General features: G+C 38.0%; 4 protein-coding genes across 6 annotated transcripts in view; 3 read left to right on the top strand and 1 right to left on the bottom strand.

Moving 5' to 3' along the window:
• Positions 1 to 9,188: 9,188 nt before the first annotated feature.
• On the top strand, positions 9,189 to 13,175 carry LOC104819136 (phosphatidylinositol 4-phosphate 5-kinase 6-like). Its single transcript, XM_010549058.2, has 9 exons — positions 9,189 to 9,890; positions 10,369 to 11,113; positions 11,219 to 11,386; positions 11,472 to 11,637; positions 11,745 to 11,861; positions 11,944 to 12,137; positions 12,220 to 12,353; positions 12,447 to 12,504; positions 12,595 to 13,175. The coding sequence occupies exons 1-9, from the start codon at positions 9,620 to 9,622 to the stop codon at positions 12,881 to 12,883; spliced, it is 2,142 nt and encodes a 713-aa protein (XP_010547360.1). The 5' UTR covers positions 9,189 to 9,619; the 3' UTR covers positions 12,884 to 13,175.
• A 183-nt stretch (positions 13,176 to 13,358) lies between these two features.
• LOC104819135 (aldehyde dehydrogenase family 3 member I1, chloroplastic) lies at positions 13,359 to 17,482 on the bottom strand. Of its 3 annotated transcripts, none has more exons than XM_010549055.2 (13): positions 17,383 to 17,482; positions 16,541 to 16,767; positions 16,114 to 16,209; positions 15,738 to 15,984; positions 15,535 to 15,603; positions 15,345 to 15,441; positions 15,031 to 15,237; positions 14,820 to 14,935; positions 14,625 to 14,729; positions 14,363 to 14,535; positions 14,175 to 14,265; positions 13,924 to 14,073; positions 13,359 to 13,781 (listed from the first exon to the last, which is right to left on the bottom strand). In XM_010549055.2, the coding sequence occupies exons 2-13, from the start codon at positions 16,585 to 16,587 to the stop codon at positions 13,557 to 13,559; spliced, it is 1,623 nt and encodes a 540-aa protein (XP_010547357.1). In that variant the 5' UTR covers positions 16,588 to 16,767; positions 17,383 to 17,482; the 3' UTR covers positions 13,359 to 13,556. The 3 variants fall into 3 exon arrangements, with proteins under 3 accessions (XP_010547357.1, XP_010547358.1, XP_010547359.1); XM_010549056.1 differs by having other exon boundaries at positions 16,541 to 16,650; positions 17,383 to 17,467; XM_010549057.2 differs by lacking the exons at positions 16,541 to 16,767; positions 17,383 to 17,482 and having other exon boundaries at positions 15,738 to 15,988; positions 16,114 to 16,199.
• Positions 17,483 to 19,919: 2,437 nt separating this feature from the next.
• On the top strand, positions 19,920 to 20,832 carry LOC104819134 (putative invertase inhibitor). Its single transcript, XM_010549054.2, has one exon. The coding sequence runs from the start codon at positions 20,101 to 20,103 to the stop codon at positions 20,686 to 20,688; it is 588 nt and encodes a 195-aa protein (XP_010547356.1). The 5' UTR covers positions 19,920 to 20,100; the 3' UTR covers positions 20,689 to 20,832.
• A 3,548-nt stretch (positions 20,833 to 24,380) lies between these two features.
• Positions 24,381 to 25,070, top strand: part of LOC104820141 (expansin-like B1) — a 2,232-nt gene continuing 1,542 nt past the window's right edge. Inside the window, exons 1-3 of the mRNA XM_010550513.1 lie at positions 24,381 to 24,525; positions 24,663 to 24,766; positions 24,863 to 25,044. Of these exons, the coding sequence (XP_010548815.1) occupies positions 24,381 to 24,525; positions 24,663 to 24,766; positions 24,863 to 25,044 (431 nt within the window). The remainder of the gene's footprint in view (positions 24,526 to 24,662; positions 24,767 to 24,862; positions 25,045 to 25,070) is intronic.

Raw genomic sequence — 25,070 nt, 5'->3', positions numbered from 1 at the left:
TCACCAGAATAATATGGTGGTCACATTGATTACAACGTTAAATTTATAGTGATCACATTAAATCACCATAGTTATATCTTATATATCACACTAATCATTTGGTAAAACCATTATAAATTTAATGTTATGATCAATGTGACTACGATGTAATTATATATAATATTATTATGATCACATGATCATATTTGGAGAATGATATGAGTTGAAATTAAAATAGTAAATGGATGATATTTTTTTTATATATCACCACTTCTACAAATTAATTAAAATTTTGCATTCCACAAATTTATCGAGAAAATGTCCAAAATCGGACCGACAATCTTCGACCATTTTAAAAAGAAACTAAAATATAATTAAATTATGAGCGAAACCTAAAAAAAAGTGTGAAACACTTTTCTAACAAAAGAACTGAACTTGTTAAAACGTGTCTCTTAATACCGTTGCTTTCGAAATTCTATCCGTTATAATGCTTGCCATCAGTCACTGTTAGTGATTGTATGTTTAAGTGATCTGACTACTAATATGGGTATCAAAGCAACATAATTTTTTAAAAATAAATATATTAAAAGATTGTATTTCATATATTTATTATTATCTTTTTTTAGTGATCAGGTTTAAATTATATATTAACAATTATGGAAAGTAGAATCCCAAAGCTAGATTCTGAAAATGTTATAAAAACTGCAAATATCGAATCATTGGTCCACCTGTCTCTGCTCCTGGATTTAGTAACGTTTTTAGCTCTTAAAAATGTTAATGCGTATTTTTTGGTTATGAGGAGAAGATATTTACTATCTTCTCCATTTTCCTTATTTGAATAGGTTTAAATATTTACTTAAAAACAAATTAATTATATATATACACACACACACAAAATTTGTGTCATCAAAACTCAAGATGAGATTATCTCGTAATTTTTAATCTCGACAAAATAAACACTGTTACAGATATTATTTGATTCTTTAAATTTTCTTAAGCTATTACATTATTATACATATATATTTAACAATATTTTTAGTATACATGAAAAAAAAAACATGCTGATTTGGGTTAACTGTGTGGAAATCATAAGGGAGCATAAAAGTAAAAGTAAGAGGCGTGTCTATTGCCTAAGTGGAGGCGTTGTTCCACAATTAATATATATATAAATAAAATTTCTAATTAAAAAAACAAGAATAAAAGTGGGATGCATGTATGCATATTGAATAAGTGGAGGTATTGCTCCACAGGTAATTAGATTAAATTATTAATTCGTGTCTTCTTTCTCTTGTATTCTTGTATTTATTCTTGGGGCTCTACCAAAATTTCCAGCCATTCGTTCTCAACATAATAAATATATAAATATATGTATATATATGTGTATGAAACTCCACGAATATTATAGTACTTTATCGGTGAAAAATGTATAATTATTCCGGTCACTGGTGTACCTATATATATACACCGGCTTTTTCGCCCATAATAAATATTTTATTTGTAATATATATATATATATATATATATATATGTATATATATATATGAAATTCCACGAATATAGTACTTGCTGTAACGTTGTGGATATAGTGATTTGAAGATTTGGAGTGTAAGTTTGGAAGGACTTGAAGTTCCACAAGAAGTCTTTCGAGACTTGGACTTGACGAAATATCGGTTCCATAAGAAGATGTGAAATCTCGTATCCATACAAAAATTTAATAGCGAGAAAGAAATACCTTTTGATATTCTAAATTATCAAATTGATAAACTTGAAAATGAACTTGTGGATAAATTATTTTGATTTCTTGAACCCTTAACTAGGGTTGGACGTTTCGGTTTGGTTCTTCGAAACCGGACCGAACCGAACCGTTAAAACGATATTTTTTCTGACCCGAAACCGCCGTTATTTCCCGAATGGTACCATTTTTAGAGAACCGAATTTTTCCAGAATCGAACCGAACTTTAAAAATCCCGAAAAACCGAACATTTTTAAAGGAAATCTAACATTTTTTTAATAAAATCCAGAACCGAACTGAACCGATACCGAAACCGAATCGAACCGAATACAATAAAAAATCTGATTGGTACCTATTTTTGTAAAACCGAAAAAACCGAACCGATCCATTCCGTCCCGAACCCGAACCGTTTACCGAAACGTTCATCCCCACCCTTAAAAATACAAAAAGGCTGGAATGAACATTTCTTTGAACATCCTTTACAAAAAAAAAACGAGTGTGATAAAATATGATGTTTTTTTCAGAAAATATTTTATATTTTATATAAACAATTATTTAATAAAAAGGTTTTATACAATTTTTTTTTACTGTTTCACTAATTAAAGGAAAAGGGGGGCAGATAAATGAAGAGCAAAAGTGCTGAGCTGCTCGGATCCCAAGAAAATGCGAGAGTCCTTTGAGAAACACCAAAAATTGTAATCATAATATGACCATGCCAATCATTATAACATTTTTATAATTTTAAACCTATTTTGCCAAAATTTTAAATTGGTAAGACTATTTCCAACTTTCCCCTTCGAAAAAAAAAATTACAAAATCTTTCACAAATTTATATTTTACAACTATGTGTCTTTATATTTCAATAACGTTTTGTCTAAAAAAATATGAGCATGCCATTATTATAATTTCCTTTCATGTATTTTTTTTAGTATATTTTGTTTATGATTTATCTATTTCTTTTTATGTTTTCCATCCGCAGGTAAAAGCTACTTTTGGGCACGACTTCCCATTCCATTATTTTCCCCCCCATAAAAAATACAATTTATTTGGTCCATGACTTCGACTTTTGAAGGGCTTTTTTTAACAAAAAATGCTACAACTTTCAAATTATATTGATTCTTATTTGGATTTTATTAGTGCAATTAGAAAATTAATGCATTATCATCATTTTAAATTGAGAGAGTAAACAATATAAAGAAAAATTATGAATCCCGACACTAAATCAATTCTCTAATTACACTAATATGCGCTAATAACCCTTTCAACATGAGGTGACATGAAGTCTAGATATGCTTTGGATACTCTCTCTCTATATATATGCCATAATAATACATAGTTTTATGAAATAATCTGGATCCTATGCTTTGTTAATTAAGCATAATGATCATAACTTTGGTCAATCCCTATACATGAACCATTGATTAGCAACGGAAATAAAGCATTAATTACAATCTCTTAATGTTAAAGGGTTCTACTGTAGTGAGGTATTTTCATATTTTTTATTCGACATAATTTTGGAAATATAAAAAAATTTAATGGTAAAATGAAATAGTTTTTTAAACAATGGAAAGGCTTGGTCGTTCTGTCTTTTCCTATAGCTGTTGAACCAATATATGCTTAATGTTATGTGTATGTATTGTATATAATCAATAAAAGGAAGCTTAGTATTATTAATCACATATGAGGGTATTTATACAAATAGGTTAACCTAATAATACACATGTAAAAATACATATTTATCCCTCTATACGCCCCCTCAAGATGAAGAACCGGAGGTGAGTCCAATCTTGACAAACAAGTCATGAAACGGAAACCGAGGCAAAGGTTTCGTGAGTGCATCGGCGAGCTGATCGGCAGCAGAAACATGTGTAACACGTAGATCACCAGACTCAACAAGACTCCGAACAAAAAAGTAATCGAGGGCAATGTGCTTCACGCGAGAATGAAATACCGGATTTGCCGAAAGATAAGTTGCACCAATGTTATCACAATAGATAACCGGTTTGGAAGTTGAAGAAAAGCCGAGCTCAGAAAGGAGGGATACCACCCAACGAACCTCAGCGGCTGTAGCAGCAACCGAACGGTACTCAGCCTCAGTCGAAGAACGAGCAACACCCGATTGCTTCTTAGATGACCAAGCAATAGGATGACCACCAAGGAAGACAACAAAAGCTCCCGTAGACTTGAAATCATGACGATCACCAGCCCAATCAGCATCAGAATATGCATGCAACGTCAAAGGATTCTGAACAGACAAGAATATGCTGATGTCACGAGTGCCCGCAAGATACCGCAACACACGTTTAACAGCCTGCCAGTGTTGATCAGTCGGAGCATGCATGAACTGGGAGAGTTTGTTGACGGCGAAGCTTAAATCCGGGCGAGTGAGAGACAAATACTGAAGACTACCCACAAGTGTACGATACTCAGTCGGATTCGGAATAGGGTCCCCAGAGACAACAGTAAGTCGGGACGACGAAGCAAGAGGCGTGGAAATTGGTTTGGCATCGGACATTTCAGCACGTTGAAGCAAGTCTGTGATGTACTTCCTCTGAGTTAGAAGCAGACCACGGTCGGTGCGAAGTGCCTCAACACCAAGAAAATACGAGAGATTACCCAAGTCTTTGATAGAGAACCGCATGGCAATCGATGAAATAACCTGTTGAACTTGAGCCGAACAACTTCCCGTAACAATAAGATCATCCACGTAGACGAGAACATAAAGGCGTACCTCTGAAGTGATGTAAACAAACAACGATGTGTCGGCCACAGAGTTCTTGAAACCCCGAGCAAGCAGAAAGGAACGGAGTTCCGAATACCAGGCTCGAGGAGCCTGCTTAAGCCCATAAATTGCTTTGCGAAGTTTACATACGTGTTGAGGACGATCGGAGTCAATAAATCCAGGAGGTTGCGACATATATACTTCCTCAGTAAGATTACCCTGCAAGAATGCATTATTGACATCAAGTTGTCGTAATGGCCAACCATGAGTCACCGCAAGACTAAGAACCACACGAATCATGACCGGCTTCACAACTGGGCTAAAGGTTTCATGAAAATCAATTCCCGGACGCTGATGAAAACCTTTAGCAACAAGTCTAGCCTTGAACCGATCCACTGAGCCATCCGCTTTGCGTTTGATCCGAAAAACCCAGCGACAACCGACAATATTGACAGCTTCACTAGAGGGAACAAGATCCCAAGTACCATTTCGTATAAGAGCCTCAAATTCATCATGCATGGCCGCTCTCCAGCGCTGATCCTTAAGGGCCTGCGTGATAGAAGCCGGTTCAATGTCAACCGAAGAAGAGGACGACATGAGAGCGTACCGCGGATTAGGTTTGCGAACATTTGTCTTCGAACGCGTCTGCATGGGATGGACATTCCGAATGTCAGAGGCAGCAGAAGACTGAAGGAGCGGTGAGGATGAGACCATCGGTGGGGACTGGACAAGAGGAGCCGAAGTTGCAGGCGGCATCAGGGAAGAATCCGAGCGTGGGGGCTGAGCAGAGGCAGGAGCTTCGAGCGGCAGACGAAAAGAGGAGAGTGGCTGGACAATGGAAGAAGAACCAGATGGAGGCTCAGACTCGATGGCTTGAGAAGGGGTAAGGGTAGAAGACTTAGAAAAGGGAAATATATGTTCAACAAACTTAACATGTCGAGACACATAAATCCTAAAATCCACCGGGTCAAGACAAAAGTAGCCACTTTGTGTGGGAGAATAGCCAAGGAAGACACACGCACGAGAGCGAGAATCAAGTTTATGAGAGGAGTAAGGACGAAGCCACGGATAACAAAGACATCCAAACACACGAAGTTTAGTGTAGTTCGGCTCGGAACCAAAAAGACTGCGAAAAGGAGAGTGCATACCAAGGATATGAGTGGGCATACGGTTAATGAGATAGACCGCGGTGGTGAAAGCAAAAGACCAATATGAGACAGGAAGAGACGCATGCGAAAGGAGGGAAAGACCGGTTTCAACTATATGACGATGACGACGTTCGGAAATTCCGTTATGTTCCGGAGTGTGAGGTGGGGTGGTGAGATGCGAGATACCATGCATCGCTAGATAAGGGCGAAGTACCACGAACTCACCACCATTATCCGAATACAAGGTCACAATCTTAGTCCCAAACCGGTTTTCCACAAGAGGACGAAACTTGGTGAATGTATCAAGAACTTGCGACTTTTGTTTCAACGGATACAACCAAGTATAACGAGTGAAATGATCGACGAAAATTACGTAATACTTGAAACCATCAACCGAATGAATTTAGTCCCAAACCGGTTTTCCACAAGAGGACGAAACTTGGTGAATGTATCAAGAACTTGCGACTTTTGTTTCAACGGATACAACCAAGTATAACGAGTGAAATGATCGACGAAATTACGTAATACTTGAAACCATCAACCGAATGAACGGGTGAAGACCATACATCGGAGAAAACAATTTCAAGCGGTTTAGTGGAGGTAAGAGAGGAAGATGAAAAAGGAATTTTATGACTTTTATTAATATTGCAAGAATGACAAACAAAGGACGAACAATCTCGAGACAAAGAAAACTTCAAAGAAGACAAGATATAACGTAAAATTGGAAAAGCCGGATGACCTAGACGGGAATGCCACTCGGACAAAGTGGACTTGACACACGAAAACACACGAGGAGACGAACGAGAGATAGAAGGTGCCGGCCACTCATAAACTCCATGCCTACTTGGTCCGGTTAGGATTGGCGCCCCCGTGCTGAGATCCTTCACCTGAAATTTAGACGGGAAAAATTCCACAGAAACATCATTAGCGGTGCACAATTGATTCACCGAGACCAAGTTTTTACACATGGCCGGAACACAAAGAACATTCACAAGCTTAAGTGGACGATTAGCAAGAGAGAGCGAAAGGGAACCCGTGTGCGTGATAGGTAGCCCGGAGCCATCACCAACAACCACGTCGTCTCCGCCTTGATAAGGACTATGAATCGCCAAGTTATGTAGATCCGTGGTGATGTGGTGAGAGGCACCACTATCCAACAACCACTGTTGCGCATCGTAAGAAGGATGCACAGCTTGGTGTGCTTGCGGTGGAGTAAAGCGAGACGGAGAGGACCACGATGGTGAATCTGTCGAGCCATTGACGGAAACTATCCGAAACCGAGGGCAATACTTGGCACTATGCCCTTGAGTGCCACAAGCTTGACACTTACCCATGTAACCCTTGGTCTGAGACGACGAAGGAGAGGGTCCTCGGGGCCAGTTCGAGCGACCAGGATGACGAGGGGAATGGCGCGGTCTCGACGAGACATTGTTAGCCGAGACAGGAGCCGATGACAACACTGGCAAGGAGGACGAAAGGAGCAGCTTTGCTTCATGATTGAGAAGCTTCTCATGAAGCTCGTCAATAGGAATTGCAGTGTCCCGAGCATTGACCACATCAATGACGGGTTTGAACTCTTCCGGAAGACCATCCATGATAGCTTCAAGAACATCCTCGTGATCCATCGGCTTACCAAGGAGAGCAAGTTCATCGGTTTTTGACGTGATGAAACGAAGATATTCATCAAGTGATTGAGAGCCTTTGACACTCCTCTTGATCTGATCACGAAGTTGCAAGAGATGTCCGCGGGAAGCTTTCCCATAAGTGTTGGTGACGATGGTCCAAGCCTCGAGGGTAGTTTTTGCCCGAGCAACTAAGGGTTGAAGAGAAATTGATATCGTGCCCAGCAAGGCACTGAACAAAAGCCGATCTTGTTGTTTCCAAGGACCGAAAGCCGAATTTTCGGTAGAAACACCGTCGGTAGTCACGGTGACAGAAGGAACTGCAGAAGAGGCATCAATAAAGCAGTCTAGCTTGTAGCCTTCAAGGAGTGCTTTCACTTGGATGCTCCATGTTAGAAAGTTTGTGGAAGTAAGCTTCGTGATATTTGCCATATTGACAAATAACAATGTCTTTTGTGGAGATTGGGCATCAAAGGTAGTGACTTCTTCGGTGTCATGCGCAGCAAAGATATTTGAAGAAGACATGTTGCGCCGGCGAATATTGCACAGATTAGGCGGTGGAGATGACGAGAAGAGATGATGGCGCCGACAAAATAATTAGGGTTGGCTCTGATACCATATAATCAATAAAAGGAAGCTTAGTATTATTAATCACATATGAGGGTATTTATACAAATAGGTTAACCTAATAATACACATGTAAAAATACATATTTATCCCTCTATATTGTATTTGTTTGTGCATATACACATATATAAAAAAGATTATACTTAGTTAATAAAAAGATTCACCAACAAAGCGGTAAGTACCAATTACACAACTACGAATTTGGTAGATATTATTAAATTTATAGTGTAGCGTGGAGATTTGTCACTGTGGCTTTTCCCCCAAAGACATCATGAACGACGTCACACGTTACCTTTTTTCTCCTCTTTTTTTTAATTAATATTGAAAAATTCCCAAAATAATTCGAGGCAAGTGTCGGTGGCACCATTGTTCTTTACCTCTGGTGTAATATATATATATATATATATATATATATATATGTGTGTGTGTGTGTGTATATATATACACCAGTGGTGCATCATTGCGACAAAAAGAAAACAGGAAGAAAATCCTTGAATAATTTCTGACCAAAATTCTATTGTTTTAGAATTTATTATTTGACAGATAATTTGGGTTTCATTTAATGTAAGTTTTTGGGTTGGCTCTGAGTAAAATATTGGGTATTGATGGTTAATTGATTATTCTTCGCATTTAGAACCATGCTTATGGACAAAAAAGTACCTAGTAAAAAATGAATAGTTTTTGAATTTGAAAGCAATGTTATTAAAAAATTGTCGATGATAAAAAATGAAAAAAAAAACTGTTGATATATATAAAAAAATTAGCGAAATATATTCCTTTTTTTTAAAGTTTTATAGTCTACTTGTTTTTAGTGTGAATTATTCCAAAACATCGTAATTTCTTTTTCTTTTTGCTATCTCCACATGTATTACTAACATAGGACCTTGTCCCATTATTTATCCATTTATCAGCCCAGATGAAATCAATAACGCACCAAAGCCCACAACAAATAAAAAGAACGGTCCAAACACAAACCCAATCATAATTTTCACGTTATACGTGTATACCTGTACATATTTATGTATATATATGTAGTGCCCGCATATATATATGTAATTCGTGACGTGGCAATTTAAAAGAAAAGTTGCTGATGTGCCGTACTTATGCCATCAAGGCAAATATTGTGAAATTGATGTATTTATGAATTAAATTAAAAATTAATGTATTCATATAACCCAGTGGTGCATATTTTGATGGGATTTCAAGCCGCGGCTAAGATATAAACATAAAGAATGGAAAGGCGTTATATGGAGCGGTTAAAAAATAACTAAAAAAGGAAAAATGACGTCATCATTCGTGACGGTCTTCACGTCGTTTGTCGCTCCTCCCTCCAAATGTCTGGTGTGGTAGTCTCTTTAGGAATCAAAAGCGGAGCTCCAACAACAATGGCTATTACCAAACTCGGATCCTCAATCGAAATCCCCAGAGGAAAAAATAAGCACAAAAACGTTATACACGATACTTTTTGTTCTCTCGTTTCGGCTTCCTCTATCTCTTTCTCTCGTCACTCAAACAGCGTCATTGCATTCCTCTCTCTACCTCTCTCGCAATACGATCATTCCCTCCGTTGAAACAGAGAAAACTCGGAGGACCCAGATTCCCATTTGCCTTTTCCCCCGTGATTTCATTCGTTTCCGGAGAAAATCTGTCATTTGCGATATGGGTTTGGACGAACGAAACAGAAGCACGTGAACGAGGAAGAAGAAATGTGATCTGAGTCATGGGTTTTTGGAATTGACTCAGAACGAAGAAGAAGAAGACGAAGACAAAAGATAAACACGAGGAAACGATGTCCGTGGCGCACGCCGACGATGCCGACGATTTCGGAAGACCTTCGGGAGAGATTTACCACGCGGAGAAAGCTTTGCCGAGTGGGGATTTCTACACGGGGCAATGGCGGGATAATCTTCCCCACGGACATGGGAAGTATCTTTGGACCGATGGGTGTATGTATGTTGGAGAATGGTGCAGAGGGAAAACGATGGGCAAAGGTCGCTTTAGTTGGCCCAGTGGTGCTACGTACGAAGGTGATTTCAAGAACGGATATATGGATGGAAAAGGTATGATTAGGCTTTAATGTCAGATTGCTTTCTTTTTATGAGTTTTTCATGTTCATGTCGGGGGCTGACATTTCCCGTCTGATCTGTAATATTTTTTGAGACATAATCTTCCACATGAATGACGAATATGCAATGCTTGATCGAATGCCGGAAGCTTTTTGAATTTGTGATTAATGAGAAAACGAAATTTTGATGAGAAGGAAGATGTTTTGGGGTCAAAGTTCGTATTATGTGTAATCTGAACTGGTTTTCATCATAGATTATGTCAACATGTTTGCTATTAGTGATGAACAAGGAAGTTTTCATTGAAAGGGGATAGCATCTTTCGGATAGGATCTCGATATCTAAAGTTTTGTTGCAGGAATTTTTCTGTGGAGGGACGTAGGATGAATTGCTTTATGATATTTTCTTGGATTCTTTCCAATCTTTGCTTGGTCTGGTGCATGATCAAATGCATTTCATATTTGGGTCACAACAGGTACTTACATTGGTCCATGCGGTGATACCTATAGAGGATCTTGGGTGATGAATCTCAGACATGGGCAAGGAACAAAGAACTATGACAATGGAGACGGCTATGAAGGAGAATGGAGGAGAGGGCTGCAAGATGGGCATGGGAGGTATCAATGGAAGAACGGTAACCACTATATTGGTCAATGGAAAAACGGGATAATGAATGGGAATGGTACAATGATATGGAGCAACGGGAATCGTTATGATGGATTTTGGGAAGATGGTGCTCCTAAAGGCAACGGAACATTTCGATGGGCAGAAGGGAGTTTCTATGTTGGTGTTTGGAGCAAAGATCCGAAGGAACAGAACGGGACTTACTACCCTTCGAGTTCTTCTTCTGGAAACTTGGATTGGGACCCACAACAGGTGTTTTACGTCGATCTGAGCGAGTGCCTTGTCAGCCAATGTGACAGAATCCCGGTCTTGCCTTCTCAGAAAATGCCAGTTTGGTATGGGGTAGAGCAGACAGGGAATAGGGCCAAAAATGAGAATAACAGGCCGAGAAGGAGATCGGTGGATGGAAGGATAAGCAACGTTGAGGCGGATATGAAGAATGGGTTTGGATATCTTCAGCTAGATGATTCGGTTTGTGCAGAGGAAAATACTAGATTAAGCCCTTTGAGGATACAGCTTCCAAAGAAGCAAGGGCAGACCATCTCTAAAGGGCACAAGAATTATGAACTCATGCTTAACTTGCAGCTAGGAATCAGGTATAATTTGGCTACACTGTTGCTCAATTCTTCAGATTGAGGAAGATGATGTTTCTTAAATCTATTGTCTTCATGTTTGATTGATACACTGCGGGAATCGTGCAGGCATTCTGTCGGAAGACCGGCTCCAGCCACTTCTCTTGATCTAAAGGCTTCAGCTTTTGATCCGAAGGAAAAGGTTTGGACAAAATTTCCTCCTGAAGGATCCAAACACACCCCTCCGCACCAATCTTGCGAGTTTAAATGGAAGGACTACTGCCCTGTGGTTTTCAGGTCAGAAAATTCGGAAACAAACTCAATCACTGTGTTCACAACCCTTCACTTGTTTGGTATTTTATAAAAATCTTGTCTTTTCCAGGACCCTGAGGAAATTGTTCAATGTAGATGCAGCTGATTACATGATATCAATTTGTGGGAATGATGCACTTAGGGAACTGTCTTCCCCGGGGAAAAGTGGAAGCTTTTTTTACTTAACCAATGACGACCGCTACATGATCAAGACTATGAAGAAGGCCGAGACAAAAGTAAATTGTTTCCAACTCAATCCCGAGTTCTGTATGAAATATGCTTACAAGATTGTCAAGATATTTTAGAAACTTATCTCTGTGTATACAATTCCGATGTGATACAGGTGCTTATAAGGATGCTTCCTGCATACTACAATCATGTCAGAGCATGTGAGAACACTTTAGTTACCAAGTTCTTTGGCCTTCATTGTGTGAAACTGACGGGCACTGCACAGAAGAAGGTTAAAATTTTTCGTTTTATCGGTCTTCTTGACCTTCATGAAGTCAGTTTCGTCCCATACTCATCAGGGATTCATATTGCAGGTTCGATTTGTGATAATGGGGAATCTGTTCTGTACCGAGTATTCAATCCACAGGCGGTTTGACCTTAAGGGATCCTCCCATGGCCGACTAACGACTAAACCCGAGTCTGAAATCGACCCAAACACGACACTCAAAGACCTCGATCTAAATTTCATATTCCGGTTACAGAAGAACTGGTATCAAGAGTTCTGCAGGTGAAGAGTCTACTATTGTCTTGTACACTGTTTTCCCCTTATCTTCTCAGTCAGTAAACCATTCTCTTTCGTTTTTTCACAGGCAAGTCGACAGAGACTGCGAGTTCCTCGAGCAAGAGAGAATCATGGATTATAGTCTTTTGGTGGGAATGCACTTTCGAGAAGCTTCTACTAGGGGTACTGCCACTCCTCCTTCCGGTGCCCGAACTCCCACCGGTATTTCCTTGTCATATCTCATTTCCACATATTCCATCCCCAAACATGAATTCTTGATTCGAGATTGAGAAAATCTTGTGATCTATCCAACAGGAAACGTTCCTCGTCTCTCCCGAGCAGAAATAGATCGGTTTCTTCTTGATGCCAGCAGGTAAGAATCAAAACCCGATGCTCAAATTCAACACATTCAAATCTCACATTGTAGAATTATTACATCGTGCTCGCTGTCTGGATCGTTCAGGTTAGCTTCCATTAAGTTAGGTATAAACATGCCGGTGAGGGTTGAAAGAACGGTGAGAAGAAATGACTGTGAGGCTCAGCTTGTCGGGGACCCGGCCGGCGAATTCTACGATGTGATTCTCTACTTTGGCATAATAGACATCCTCCAAGACTACGATATTAGCAAGAAACTCGAACACGCCTACAAATCCATGCAGTATGACCCGACCTCGATCTCAGCCGTCGATCCAAAACAATACTCGAGACGTTTCCGGGATTTCATCTTCAGAGTCTTCGTAGAAGATACTTGATACAACATAAAGCAATGAAGTTTCTCTAACACAGATTTGGCGATGGAAAGTTAGGTTTCTTACACACATTTTCTTCAAACTGACATTGTTGCCATAAGTTGTTTACTCAGAGACAAAAACAGGGTACAGGGTTTTGTTAGGGCCGTTAGAGAGTAAAGGGGCCGTTTTGCAATTTTTACGAATAAATGTTGTAAATTTAAAGTTTAAACTAATTCTCAGGGTATCTGTGTTAATAGAGAGAGTTATCTTCTCTTTTGTAACTAAAAAGATAGAAGTTGCTTGGGTTTTGTAATTATTTTATATTTTTTTCTCCGACCGCGTTGTTTCGGTTCAATGTGAAAAAACAATATATAACATATTCATGACTTCAAGGTCATATGCGTCGTTACCCACCACGTTTGTGGATTGCACGACCATGACGAACGCCATTTGAGCAAAACATCGACACACACACACACATATGTGTGTATATACATGTATAACTTCCAGGATCATCACTGGCAGTAAAGAAAATAGGTGAAATCGTAAGCCTTTTCATCAAGACCGAGCTTTTTCTGACATGGAGCTCATGCTCACGTATAACCAAGTCAGTCTGGTCGAGGAAACTACACTCGTACCGTCGAAGACGACAGAAAATTCAAGTTATATATATATATATATAGTTAAAAGCGGATCAGAAGAGAGCGAGAATGGCATCAAACAGGTTTCCAGAGAGCAAAGCCGTCAACACCTTCTGCTTCTTTGGAGTGTAAGGTGGATATCGGAGATCTGAGTCCCATGAAAAGCTTCTGTAAAGCACTCCCTTTTTGTGGCTGAACGTTTCGAACGAGAATTTCCCGTGATACCCTCCCATCCCGCTCTCTCCCACCCCTCCAAACGGCAATCCATCCACCGTTACCTGCGGAAAAACAACAGTCTCCTCAGTTGCAGACATTTCAAGAACACAGGACAAGACAAAAAAAACCGTGCGAATGTTATTGGAGTTATGTCGGATTTATATGGTATCAGATCCTTATGGTGTGGGTAGAAGTTTTTTTTACGTGTAGGACAGCGTCGTTGATTCCCATTCCTCCTGCAGAGATGTTTTCCACGAACTTCTTCTTCAACAACTCGTTGTTAGTGAAGAGATATGCGGCTAATGGCTTCGGCTTCGATCTTATGATCTCAAAACCGTCCTCTATCTTCTGAACCTGCAACCAAACAACACAAGAATGGCAAACATGTTCATATAAAGTTTTCGTCTTGTGGATGGATGTGTTTGGATTCAATTCATCCTACAGAGAATGGTTACCGTAATTATCGGAAGTAGCGGCCCGAATATCTCTTCCTGCATCATGGAAGAGCCCTCGGGGACATCTAGAAGTATTGTCGGAGAAATCTGTCTGCAAAGTGGAAAGTAAAGAAAACGAATAGCTCGGTGACATCTTCTGAAGTATGTATGGAATGAGCAAATGTATTGAAAGAAGCAGAGAGTCTTACAGTTTTTCTTCATTTTTCTGACCCCCGATGACGATTTTGTCCGCAACTCCGCTCTCATTTAACATAGACTCTAACCGTTTGAAGTGGAAAGAGCTCACGATACGCGATATGTCCTTGGATTCCAATGGATTCTCACCGAAAGATGTCACCAGCTCGCTTTTCAGAGCTTCAATCTGTAAGGAAATATCAGATGGGTTGGAATCAGAAAGCTTAAGCAAAGAGGTAACCGAAACTTCATCATTCTCGGTACGTCGATTTTTACCAGCTTTGGCGCAAAGTCTTTGGTTGTGATAACGTAATCTACGCCAATGCAAGCTTGTCCGTTATTGCACGCCCATTTTCCCGCTATAATCCTCCTTGCAGTGACCTTTCAATCACATCAAAATAACGAACACCCTAATAGCCGATTCACATTTTTTTAGCCATTTCACGATTTAATTCGAGCATATCAACGTACTTGTAGATTAACATCCGAATCAACAACAGCCGGGCACTTGCCTCCAAGTTCAAGAACCACTGGTGTAAGGTTCTTTGCAGCTGCAGACATCACGATCCGACCCACTCGTGCTCCGCCTATGTAGAGATCATAACGTTTTCTTAAACAACCCAAGAAAAACTTTCTGAAACAATGAGGGAAATAGTAGCAGAAACATATTAGAAGGGCAGACCGGTGAAGAATATTTTATCCCACTTCTGCTCGAGCAGTGTCGTTGTTTCGGGGACACCACCCTCGACAACCCTTATCGTTGTTCCGTCCAAATATTCCCTGAAAAGCCTGGCTAAGAGAGATGACGTTGCTGGAGCGATTTCTGAAGGTTTTAGCACCACGGCATTACCGGCTGCGATAGCTCCAATTACCGGATCAATGGCCAACACTGGAGCGAAAAAAACGACAAACAGTAAGGCACTCATGTCTGATTCGTTATGAGATTTTTTTTTTCAGAATCTTTTAGGACATTTAATGGATTTACACAACACTTACAGAAAGGAAAGTTCCAAGCCGATATAATCAAAACAACTCCAAGAGGTTCTGAAACTATTTCTGCAGAGGATGGAGACGTTGTTACTGAAGTAGTGACCTGAAAGATCATTACAGGTCAGAGGATACATAATGTTTCAGACCTAAAACATATTGATGAAAACCCGGCCATCGGGCTAAGATGAATAGTTACCGGTTCCGGGGTCATCCAGTTCTTCAGCTCCTTAATTGCCAACATGCACGACGATTTCGTATTCGAAATCTGAGAAAAAGAAAACACATAATGTAATTTATTTCATTCAGTTTGACATGTAACATATGATTATATATTATAGTGACGCAAGCACATGATTAGATGGATTTAACAGTAGAAAAACCGGGGCAATATCGATGAACCTCGGCAAGAAAGGCTTCGAGTTCGGGTTTGTTAAGGTCTTCCCGTAAAGCTTGGGCAATATATTTTGATTTCTCGTCTATCATACGAGCAATGCCCTCGAGCTGAGTGATTCGCCACTCGTAGCTCTTAGTTTTGCCGGTCTTGAAATTATCTCTGAGCTCCTCTACGAGTGATGCCACAGTTTCTTCTCCATCAGATGACGATTCCTTCTTCTCCACCGCAGACAGAGTTGCACGGCAGCAAGCACTGTCTCAGAGAACGAAAAAACAAAATCCGAGATAATTTGTAATTTAAATACAACCATTTTCTTCTGTAACATTTTCACGAAAACTTGACAATTTCTAGGCACAATGTGAGATTATTTTGAGTGCTCACAATCTCAAAGAGGACGGATATCGGCACGAGAGAGTCTTGCAGCCGTACCCACCGGATTTCAGCAAGGGTTGGTCCGCGAGTGCAACGTCTGTCAACCTGTTTGCAACACAAATTAACTCCTATAAAAGATGTTCCAAGCACAGCTTTTCCTTCTCTTTCCTTGTAGAAACAAGAGAATGAATCTAAAGAAAATCAGTAAATTTTCCAAGGAGGATTCAGACATCAATAAAGGAATGTAATATACGGTCTTTGTTCCTCCACTGTTATAAGTGTTGCCCATTTCTTAAAACAATTTCCTAGACCAACCAAAACACGCTTCGAATCGAGTACTAATTGCTAATTCTATTCAAAATTAGTAAAATTCTTGGCAAATTATTGAAGAAAATGCAGAGGAGAAGGATAAGATAATAGAGTGACTTAGCTTTACCTTGTGTGGTACAAAGTCTCCGAAAAGCTGAGGCTAAGGCTCTTCATCTCCACAAGACCAAGGCTTGTGTGTATGTTCAGTGTTGCTTTTCTTTCAGGCTCTCAAGAGAACTTTCCAGGGAAAATGTCGTGAGAATTTTCTCGTGAAAATGTTGAGAGAGATTTGGTTCGTTTTTTACTTGAAGGGTGAAAATCAAAGTGTGGTCCATGGAGAGAGACACGTAACATCTATGACACAACAGACTTTGATTCAGCACCACATACACATCGCAACATTTTCTTAACGTGACAGTTGACATATATTTTAGATATTTATGTATATAATTAATTTCCCTTTTTTTCTAAATAATTAATTTTCATATTTTTAATAACCAATTTATAGTTAGTAGATGATAAAATTCAAGGTTTTTTAAATAAAATGCATGGAATCGTGCATTTGGTTTTAAGATTGGCGTCTCTGTTAACATTTGTTGAACCTTTCATGCATGATGTCTGACTCGATGTTCCTGATTTCATGCAACGTACATGCCAAACCTTGAATGCATCACATTCAAACAGCATGTCACAACAAACGCAAACGCAAACGTGAAAACAAAGTTTAAGCTTTTAGGGTTTAGATTTTGTGGTCTGAGAAAGAGTTTGGTGAGAAGAAGAGAGAAGAAGACTTTAAATGATGGTACAAAAAAGGAAACAATTTTTTTTTATTAAAGTAGAGATTGGCCAGGCAATAATGCATCTCATCAATGTGCTTTGTCCCCCCACCAAAGGGTCCAGACAAGACTTCTCCTATAAAAACACATTGCCTTGATAACCTTTTTTTTTATTTTAATCAAAGAGACGTACCAAATATGGCAAGGAATTCAATTGAACAAGCCTCGACCAGGTGCTTCTTCTCCACTGTCTCTCCCGTGCCTTTGCTCTTCACTGTTCTGTTCCACAGAACTGAAACATTTCAAAAGGCTCGAAAAAAAATTGCGTCTTTGGATAGGTAATACCCATCAATATGCGCCCTTTGGGACCTGGTTTAGTGGCAAAAGAGTCCATGAGTTCGATTCCACTCTCCAACGAGTCTTTCATGCTTTGTATGGTTTACCTGTTTCACGTGGTTTGCAGACTATTACGTGAAGCCAGAGTGTTTATCACCGCGCCCGGAGCGATGTGGCCGAGTTCCCACCGTTACCAAAGAAAAATACCCATCAATATGCATATGCCCATTCCATAAACCTGCAGCTTAAATGTTTTAATAAGAGAGGGAAGGCTACTTAGAAATTGAATACTTTTTTTCTGCTGACCTGAATCCACCATGCCTGCCCTGACTCTATCGATGAACTGGAGCTTAAATTTCGGTTCACACAGAATGTCAGGCTTAGCATCTGAAGCTGGCAAAAGGCCAAGAAGTGAATCAGGCGAGCCATTAATGCAGATGACGCTCGTTAGAAATAGCGAAAGAAAAACTGTCTAACTATTCGAAAGCAGCATGATTTGATTTCTCAACTGACTCTCTTTTACATGAATTGTTGCCACGAGCTTTGGTCTTTAGAATCTGCCATATCCTTTTTCCATCAACTGCAAAATAAACTTGTGATGAAGAGCAAACATGGAGAGGAAGGACATCACTTGCCTTTAGCCGATGAAGGAAATTACTTCACAGTTCAGCAAACAAAGAAGCTAAAGCTCTGGAAATTTCCACTGCCCTCGAAATTTTCTGCCCACTCAGCCATTTTCTCCTTCTGCAACAAAATCATCGAAACCGGGGGAAGAAGCACTCGGCGTCTACATTTTGTGCCGGAGCTGACCATGTGGAGAAAGCTATGCACATACATTCCTTCTTCATTTTTTTTGTTTAGATCAGCCTGCAAGTAACACCGCCAAATGTAAATTTGCAATATGAGACAATCTCGGATGAAAAAGCACAGGGCACTTGGCCTGTTGCAATTACCAATTTCCAGCAACATAGAACCAGCGCAACAGGAGATGAAGCCAACTGAACAAAGAACCGGAAAAAAAAACACCTTTAGAATATGTAAGTATATGATTTCCTCTGTTCCGACACGGGGGTTCAATAAACTCAGAAATTGCTAAATCGGACATCTACTGTGATTAGGATGAAGTAATTTTCAAATGCATCAGAAAACATGTTTGATGTTTCTACACGGAATTCTTATATCTGAAACAGAGATCATGCCACGAGTTGCAGTTAGAGACGAAGGAAACCACGACAAGAAAAAGGAATCCGAATTAGAGACGAAAAGGAACCCAGAAATCGAGAAGGCAACAGATTCGCAACTCAGTACAAAGCAGCAACGAAGAACCCAGAGATTTATGTGTCATTCATGGTCGACATTTTCCGAGGAAGAGAAACCAGAATGCGAAGGGGGGAAAGGGGGAGAAGGACAATACCCAAAATCTGACGGAAAATTTTCTCCGGCGATTACTGTTTTGATCGGCGATCGACGGAACCCTAACAAGAAACCCACACCGGAAACAAGGGTTTTGCAGTGCGGAGAATCGAGCGGGAGAGAGGGAAGAGAGCGAGTGGGTGCGAAAATGGCGGACCCAGGAAAAATTGATCTTTCGTATTCTCTCTATCACCAATCTCAATCTTTACTGTCAATCAATCACCAGAATTCAACAATTTCTTCGCAGTCAATCGGATTTCTTTATATGCGAAAAAAAAGTTTTTTGAGAATGCCAAAAAGAAATCCAAATTTAACAAATGAAGCATTGAAAAATCCTAAACTTTATTTTAAATCAAAATTGCAAATCGATTAAAAAAAAAAAAAAGAGAATATCTTCTCGATGGATGACACACCGTCCACTCCATTGCTCAAACTTAATAAGAATGCTATTTTATCGATTTGAATGGAATCAGATCACAATCGTATAATCAATATCTACATCTAAAACACTTTGAAATTTCCAATCTTTGTTTTGGTTCAAATGTCAAATCGAAACAAAGATCATCCATGCATTGCATGCAAAGCCAAGGGACAGGAGTTGTCCCATACGAGGCCGTTGAGATGTCTTTCGTGTCCCCATCCTCTTTGCTTTGCTTGTTTTTTGCAACCGACATATACTTGTCGTCACTGAACAAAATCACATTCTTATCCTCTCTCTCTCTCTATTGATTAACTGATTTGGTACCAAAGGTGATATTTTTTGCTTGATTCTATAGATTCGAATCCGATATGATTAAAAACATACAAAAATTCAAAAACTTGTCAAATTGGTTTTAAACCAAGTTCTATAAAATATGAACCCAAATTGAATCGAATTAAATTTGACGAAATTAAATAGGAATATATTCAATTCCATCATAATTCGAATACAAAAATATAGTTTTCCACAATCGCAGTAATGGATACCTTTATATGCCGTTCCGTTTGAGTAGAAGCAAACAAAACTCCCTTTGATGACGCTTCACTCAACAATAAAAATCTCTCCAAATTGTCGTATCAAATCAAACAAACATCATACACATGACATATATATATATATATATATATCCTATAAGAATCCTCTCATGGATGCCAAAGCAAAATCAGCATCATCATAAACACAATGAATCTCCCTCTCCATCTCATTTCCATGGTGTTATTGTTCATCCTCGTCTCTCCGGCACATACCTCGGACGATATGATCGTCAAAACCTGCGAAAAATGCGCCGCCAAAACCGAAATCTTCAACTCCACGTTCTGCGTGTCCTCTCTTGAGGCGTCGCCCATCGGACAACCCACCAACCTCACGGCCATGGCCGTCGTCCCGATGCTCGAGGCCCTCGACAACGCCACCGCCACCGCATCGACCATTGAACGGATGATGGCCGGAGGAGGGTTCGACGGCTATGGAGTGGCATGCCTCCGTGACTGCCTCCAGCTCTATCAGGACGCGGCGGACGAGCTTGCCGATGCGGTGAGGGCGTTCTTGAAGGGACAGTTCGGGACGGCGGACGTTATGGTCAGTGCCGCCATGGACGCGGCCGTCACGTGCGAACAAGGGTTCGCAGAGAGAGATGGAGGAGGAGATCATGATGATGATGATGTGTGGAGGTCTCCTCTGGGTAGGGAGAATTACAGTTTGTTCGAGTTGGGAGAGATTTCTCTTTGTATTATCAGTATGCTCTCTGATGGTGTTTCTACGGCTTCTTGATTTAAATATGTTGCCTTTTCCTTGATCCATCTCTTATTTACGGTAAATATTAGGATCGCCATTGGGGGTTTCGGTCGAGATTCGATCCGGTTATATGTGTTCCGTTATTTCGATTATTAAAAAACTTTAACCATTTGGCTTTTATATTAATTTCAGTTCGGTACGATTTGATTTTTTATCAGTAAAAAACTTCAATTTTTTTTTAAAAAAAAAACAGTTGTTCGGTTATTTTAAAAAAATTTCAGATATTATATTTAAATTTAAATTTGAATTTTTATAAATTTATAAATTTAATTTTATTAAATGCATCATAGAAATAATATAAATAATCATATTCTAAAATATTATAAACGGGGAAAAATAAAAATACACAAAAGACCTCGCTGGTATATAACTATACGAAGTATATACACACGTTTGACGCGATAACTCCCAGGTTGAATGTTCGTTATAAAGCCAATGTTAACAATTTGCAACAAAACTCACGGAGGCAAAGGAGAAATCTTGGCAAGGCTGTTGTCTGTTGATGACTAATAGCGAAACCCTCCGACTCACTCGGAGACTCTGGATTTCGGCCCGGTTTTCATTTTAAGTGAACCGATTCCGGTTTGGCAGTTGTGATGAACATGCAAGTCTCTCTATAATTCTACATCTCTATCTCACAATTAAAGAGCCTAGATTGATTCTAAATGGGTTTAGCCGATCAGATCCTATTTCTTTCAATATCTGCGGCAATGTCATGCAATCGTTTTCTTCGGAGTATTTGATTATTTTTGGAGATATTAACAAAAATAAAGTAAAATAATTTAACAAATATAATTGATCGAGATTTTTTTTAATAAAGGGGTTGAATGGTAGTGGTTTTTATTTTGAGTTTTTGGCTGCTTTGAACGGAGATGGCTTTTATTTTGAGTTTTTTGTTTTAGTTTTTGGATTTTGGTTTTTAGTTTTCGGTTTTTGGCTTTTGGATTTTATAATATTTAAAAACTCAAAAAAAGTAGTTTTTGGTTTTTCATTGATTTTTTCACTAAAATGGCTTTTAAAGTTTTTAGGAAAAGTAATTTTGTAAAAACTTGAATGTTGTTTTTTTTGTTTTTTTATTCTAAAAACTCCAAAAACTCCCACCATTCAAGGCGGCTTTTAGTTTTTTTACAGTTTTAAAAAAATTTGATTGGTAAAAATAATATTTTATATCTAAAAATTACCAAAAAAAAATTTTATTATTAAAACAAAAATAATATTTATTAATACTAATAATAAGAATAATAAAAAGGTATATATATACACACTATATTTATACTATTTAAAAATACATATTTATTCACACATTCGCAAGTGTATATATACATTATATTTATATTGTTCAAATACATATATATATATATATATATATTCAACATTAGTATGTATATCTACATATATATATATATGCATATATATATACATACATATATATATATAAATGTATATTTATAGATATATGATGACTACAATATATATTTTGAATAATAAATTTTGAATTATATATTTCAAATTTCGTTTTTTTATAAAAAAAAATTCAAATATGAGTTTGGTAAAAATGATAAGAATAATGTTTTTATATAAACATAGGTATAATGTGAAATTATTTTCGAAATAATAGCCATTTTTATCTTTAGAATAATTTATATAATTATTTTTTAATTAAAAAAACAAATCTTTAAAATTTACAAAAGATTGTTTTTTGACTTTTACGTAATTTTTTAAAAAAAAGTGAGTTACTCGGTTTTTAAAAAAAGTGAAATAAAAAAATCTTGACAGATATTTTTTAATTTTTTAATTTCTAAAAACTGAAAAAACCCCTTCCAATCAAGGCGTAAATAATCGTAAGGAGTACATGGTCTCATATTGTAAATATCTCTCTCCTTCTGTTTACAATCGTATGCCATATATTATTTATTATTTTAGATTGCTTTATCAATTCCAATGAAATTCTATTCCAAGAAATTATCAAATTAAAAAAATATATTTTTAAGTTTTCGACATTTTTTATGATGATATATGAAAAATATTTATTCATGTGTTTAATTGGAAATTATTTTTTTTCAGAAAATAAAAAGATAAATAAGCTCAATACGTCGAACCAAAAAAGGAAAATCACATGTGGGAACATGTAGGGTCTAAGCCTAATTGAAGAATCTTTCCTCTCTATTTTTCCTAGTGTCAATGTGCCTAACTTTCCTTTTTGTCAAACTCTTACAAAAAAAAAAAAACTAAGAGTAATTTTGTGATTTTGATAAATATCAAAGGTTTTTTTTTTTGGAATTGATTACGAGATGTTATAAATGACATCCAACTATAAACCAATATATTTAAAATATTACATATTTAAACTAATCCAATCAACGTACCTTCGTAGACATTGAGGGACGAAGATATTGAATCATTTGTTTAAACTATATTAAACCAATCCTTGACGTTAATATCAAGAATATTTTTGTTACATTAAAAAACAATGAAAAATTTAAAATTTCAAAGAAAAATTAAGGGTACTTTCATAATTTTAATAAATATAAAAAGTAATTTTGTAATTGAATAGGATACCGATAGTAAAATCATAAAATTGGGTTAACAACACGATTTACCGATAATTTTGGTTTATAAATACGAAATTGAATCAAATTGAATCTGAAATTATCGACTAATCCAAAATTGAGCACGTATGAAAGATTTAGAAACTGAAATACGTTTCGAGCTCATCCGAAACCAAATAACCTTTATACGCATGAATGTGCAATCAACATCATGAATTTTCCGAGGGTGAACATTCATGGAATATAGGCTTTTTGCATCGTTATTATTTTTCTTTCAATGATCGTATACATTCATTGAGTAGTCATCACATGCTATAATATTTGAAAGTTGATATATAATTAGTGTATCTATATGAGAAAAAAAGAATTCATGTATATATTTCAGAGTTTTTAACCAATTGTATGTTTTATGTGATTTTCCCATAAAAAAGCATAAAATATCCATCCGTTTTTAAATAAACTCGAAAATATTGGATCGAATAGTAAAAATGTGAGAAATGAAGTTGCTCAGACCTGGAGAAAAAAAATCCCAAAACCCTAATTGAAATATAGTATAAATATAAAATAATACAGAAACGTATACTAAATTTTGAAAAGGATAAATACAAAACTATTGAAAAAAATTTATTTAAAAGAAATATTCTGGCAGAACCAGATAAAATCCTCAAGTAATTAAATTTCACATGGAGTTATTTGATTCATGCCCAAGCCTTCCATGAATAAAAAAACAAAAAGAAAAAAGAAAAAAAAAAGTCAGAATTGACCAGAGAAATGAAAAGTCAAACTTGTGTAACAAGCAAACCAACCTACCACGAAGGGCCCGAATCAAACATCCACACGCACATACATGTACACATAAAATTATACATCCATGCACACATAGATGCACATGTCTAAATACATGCAGCATATACACACTATACATATATACATGTACGTATGTAATGTAAGCAGGAACCCAATTCAACAATGTGTATCGATAAAGCAGTAGACCATATGTATGGAATGTCAAGGTTTTGACTAGTTAATGCTTTTCACCAAACCAAGACTGCTCGATTTCACTATAAATACCGAGATGTTTCAGCTGTATCTTCATTAATTATTTGTCTTTAATTATAAATGGCTGTTTCTGTTCTTCGTCTCTGTTTCTTCTTCGTGTCGGCGGCTTGGGTTCTCACAAGAACCCTAACGGAAGCTGAGACCAGCTGCAGTGATTGCTTTGTGCGTTCCCGTGCAGCTTATTCAAACGCCAATGGAACCTCTGGTACGATCTTTATAACCACAAATTATACTTCCTATGCATATGTAGCCGTGTGCGTATGTTCATGAAAGTGTGTGAAGACATGCATGGTACGTGATTTTCTAATCAGCGACATGCATGGTACATAAACTTTTACGTAGGTGCTTGTTCATTCGGGTCGTTGGGAGAAGCCATAAGCGGAGGAGATATCTCCGCCGTCTCGGATCTCTACCGCAACGGACTCGGCTGCGGCGCTTGTTACCAGGTTTTATATCTAGCTAGCTAATGTTAAATAAAAATGAAACCTTTTGATATTAATTAGCTTGATATGATTGTTTAACTGTCATTTTGGAGGGTAAAGGTGAGATGTTTGGACGGGTACTACTGCTCGGAGGGAGGAGTGAGAGTGGTGATAACGGACCAGGGCTCGGGACATAACACCGACTTCATACTGAGCAGACAGTCCTTTGGCCGCATGGCTCAGACCCCCGACCTCGCCACCTCCCTTTTCTCTCTCGGTGTCGTCGACGTCGAATACAGGAGGTGATCGATCATCTTCCGATCTTGTT

The sequence above is a fragment of the Tarenaya hassleriana genome, unplaced genomic scaffold (assembly GCF_000463585.1).
Source record: "Tarenaya hassleriana unplaced genomic scaffold, ASM46358v1 Cleome3, whole genome shotgun sequence".
Taxonomy (NCBI): domain Eukaryota; kingdom Viridiplantae; phylum Streptophyta; class Magnoliopsida; order Brassicales; family Cleomaceae; genus Tarenaya; species Tarenaya hassleriana.
Note: the sequence above shows the minus strand (reverse complement) of the source record. Positions and strands in the feature narration are given on the sequence as shown.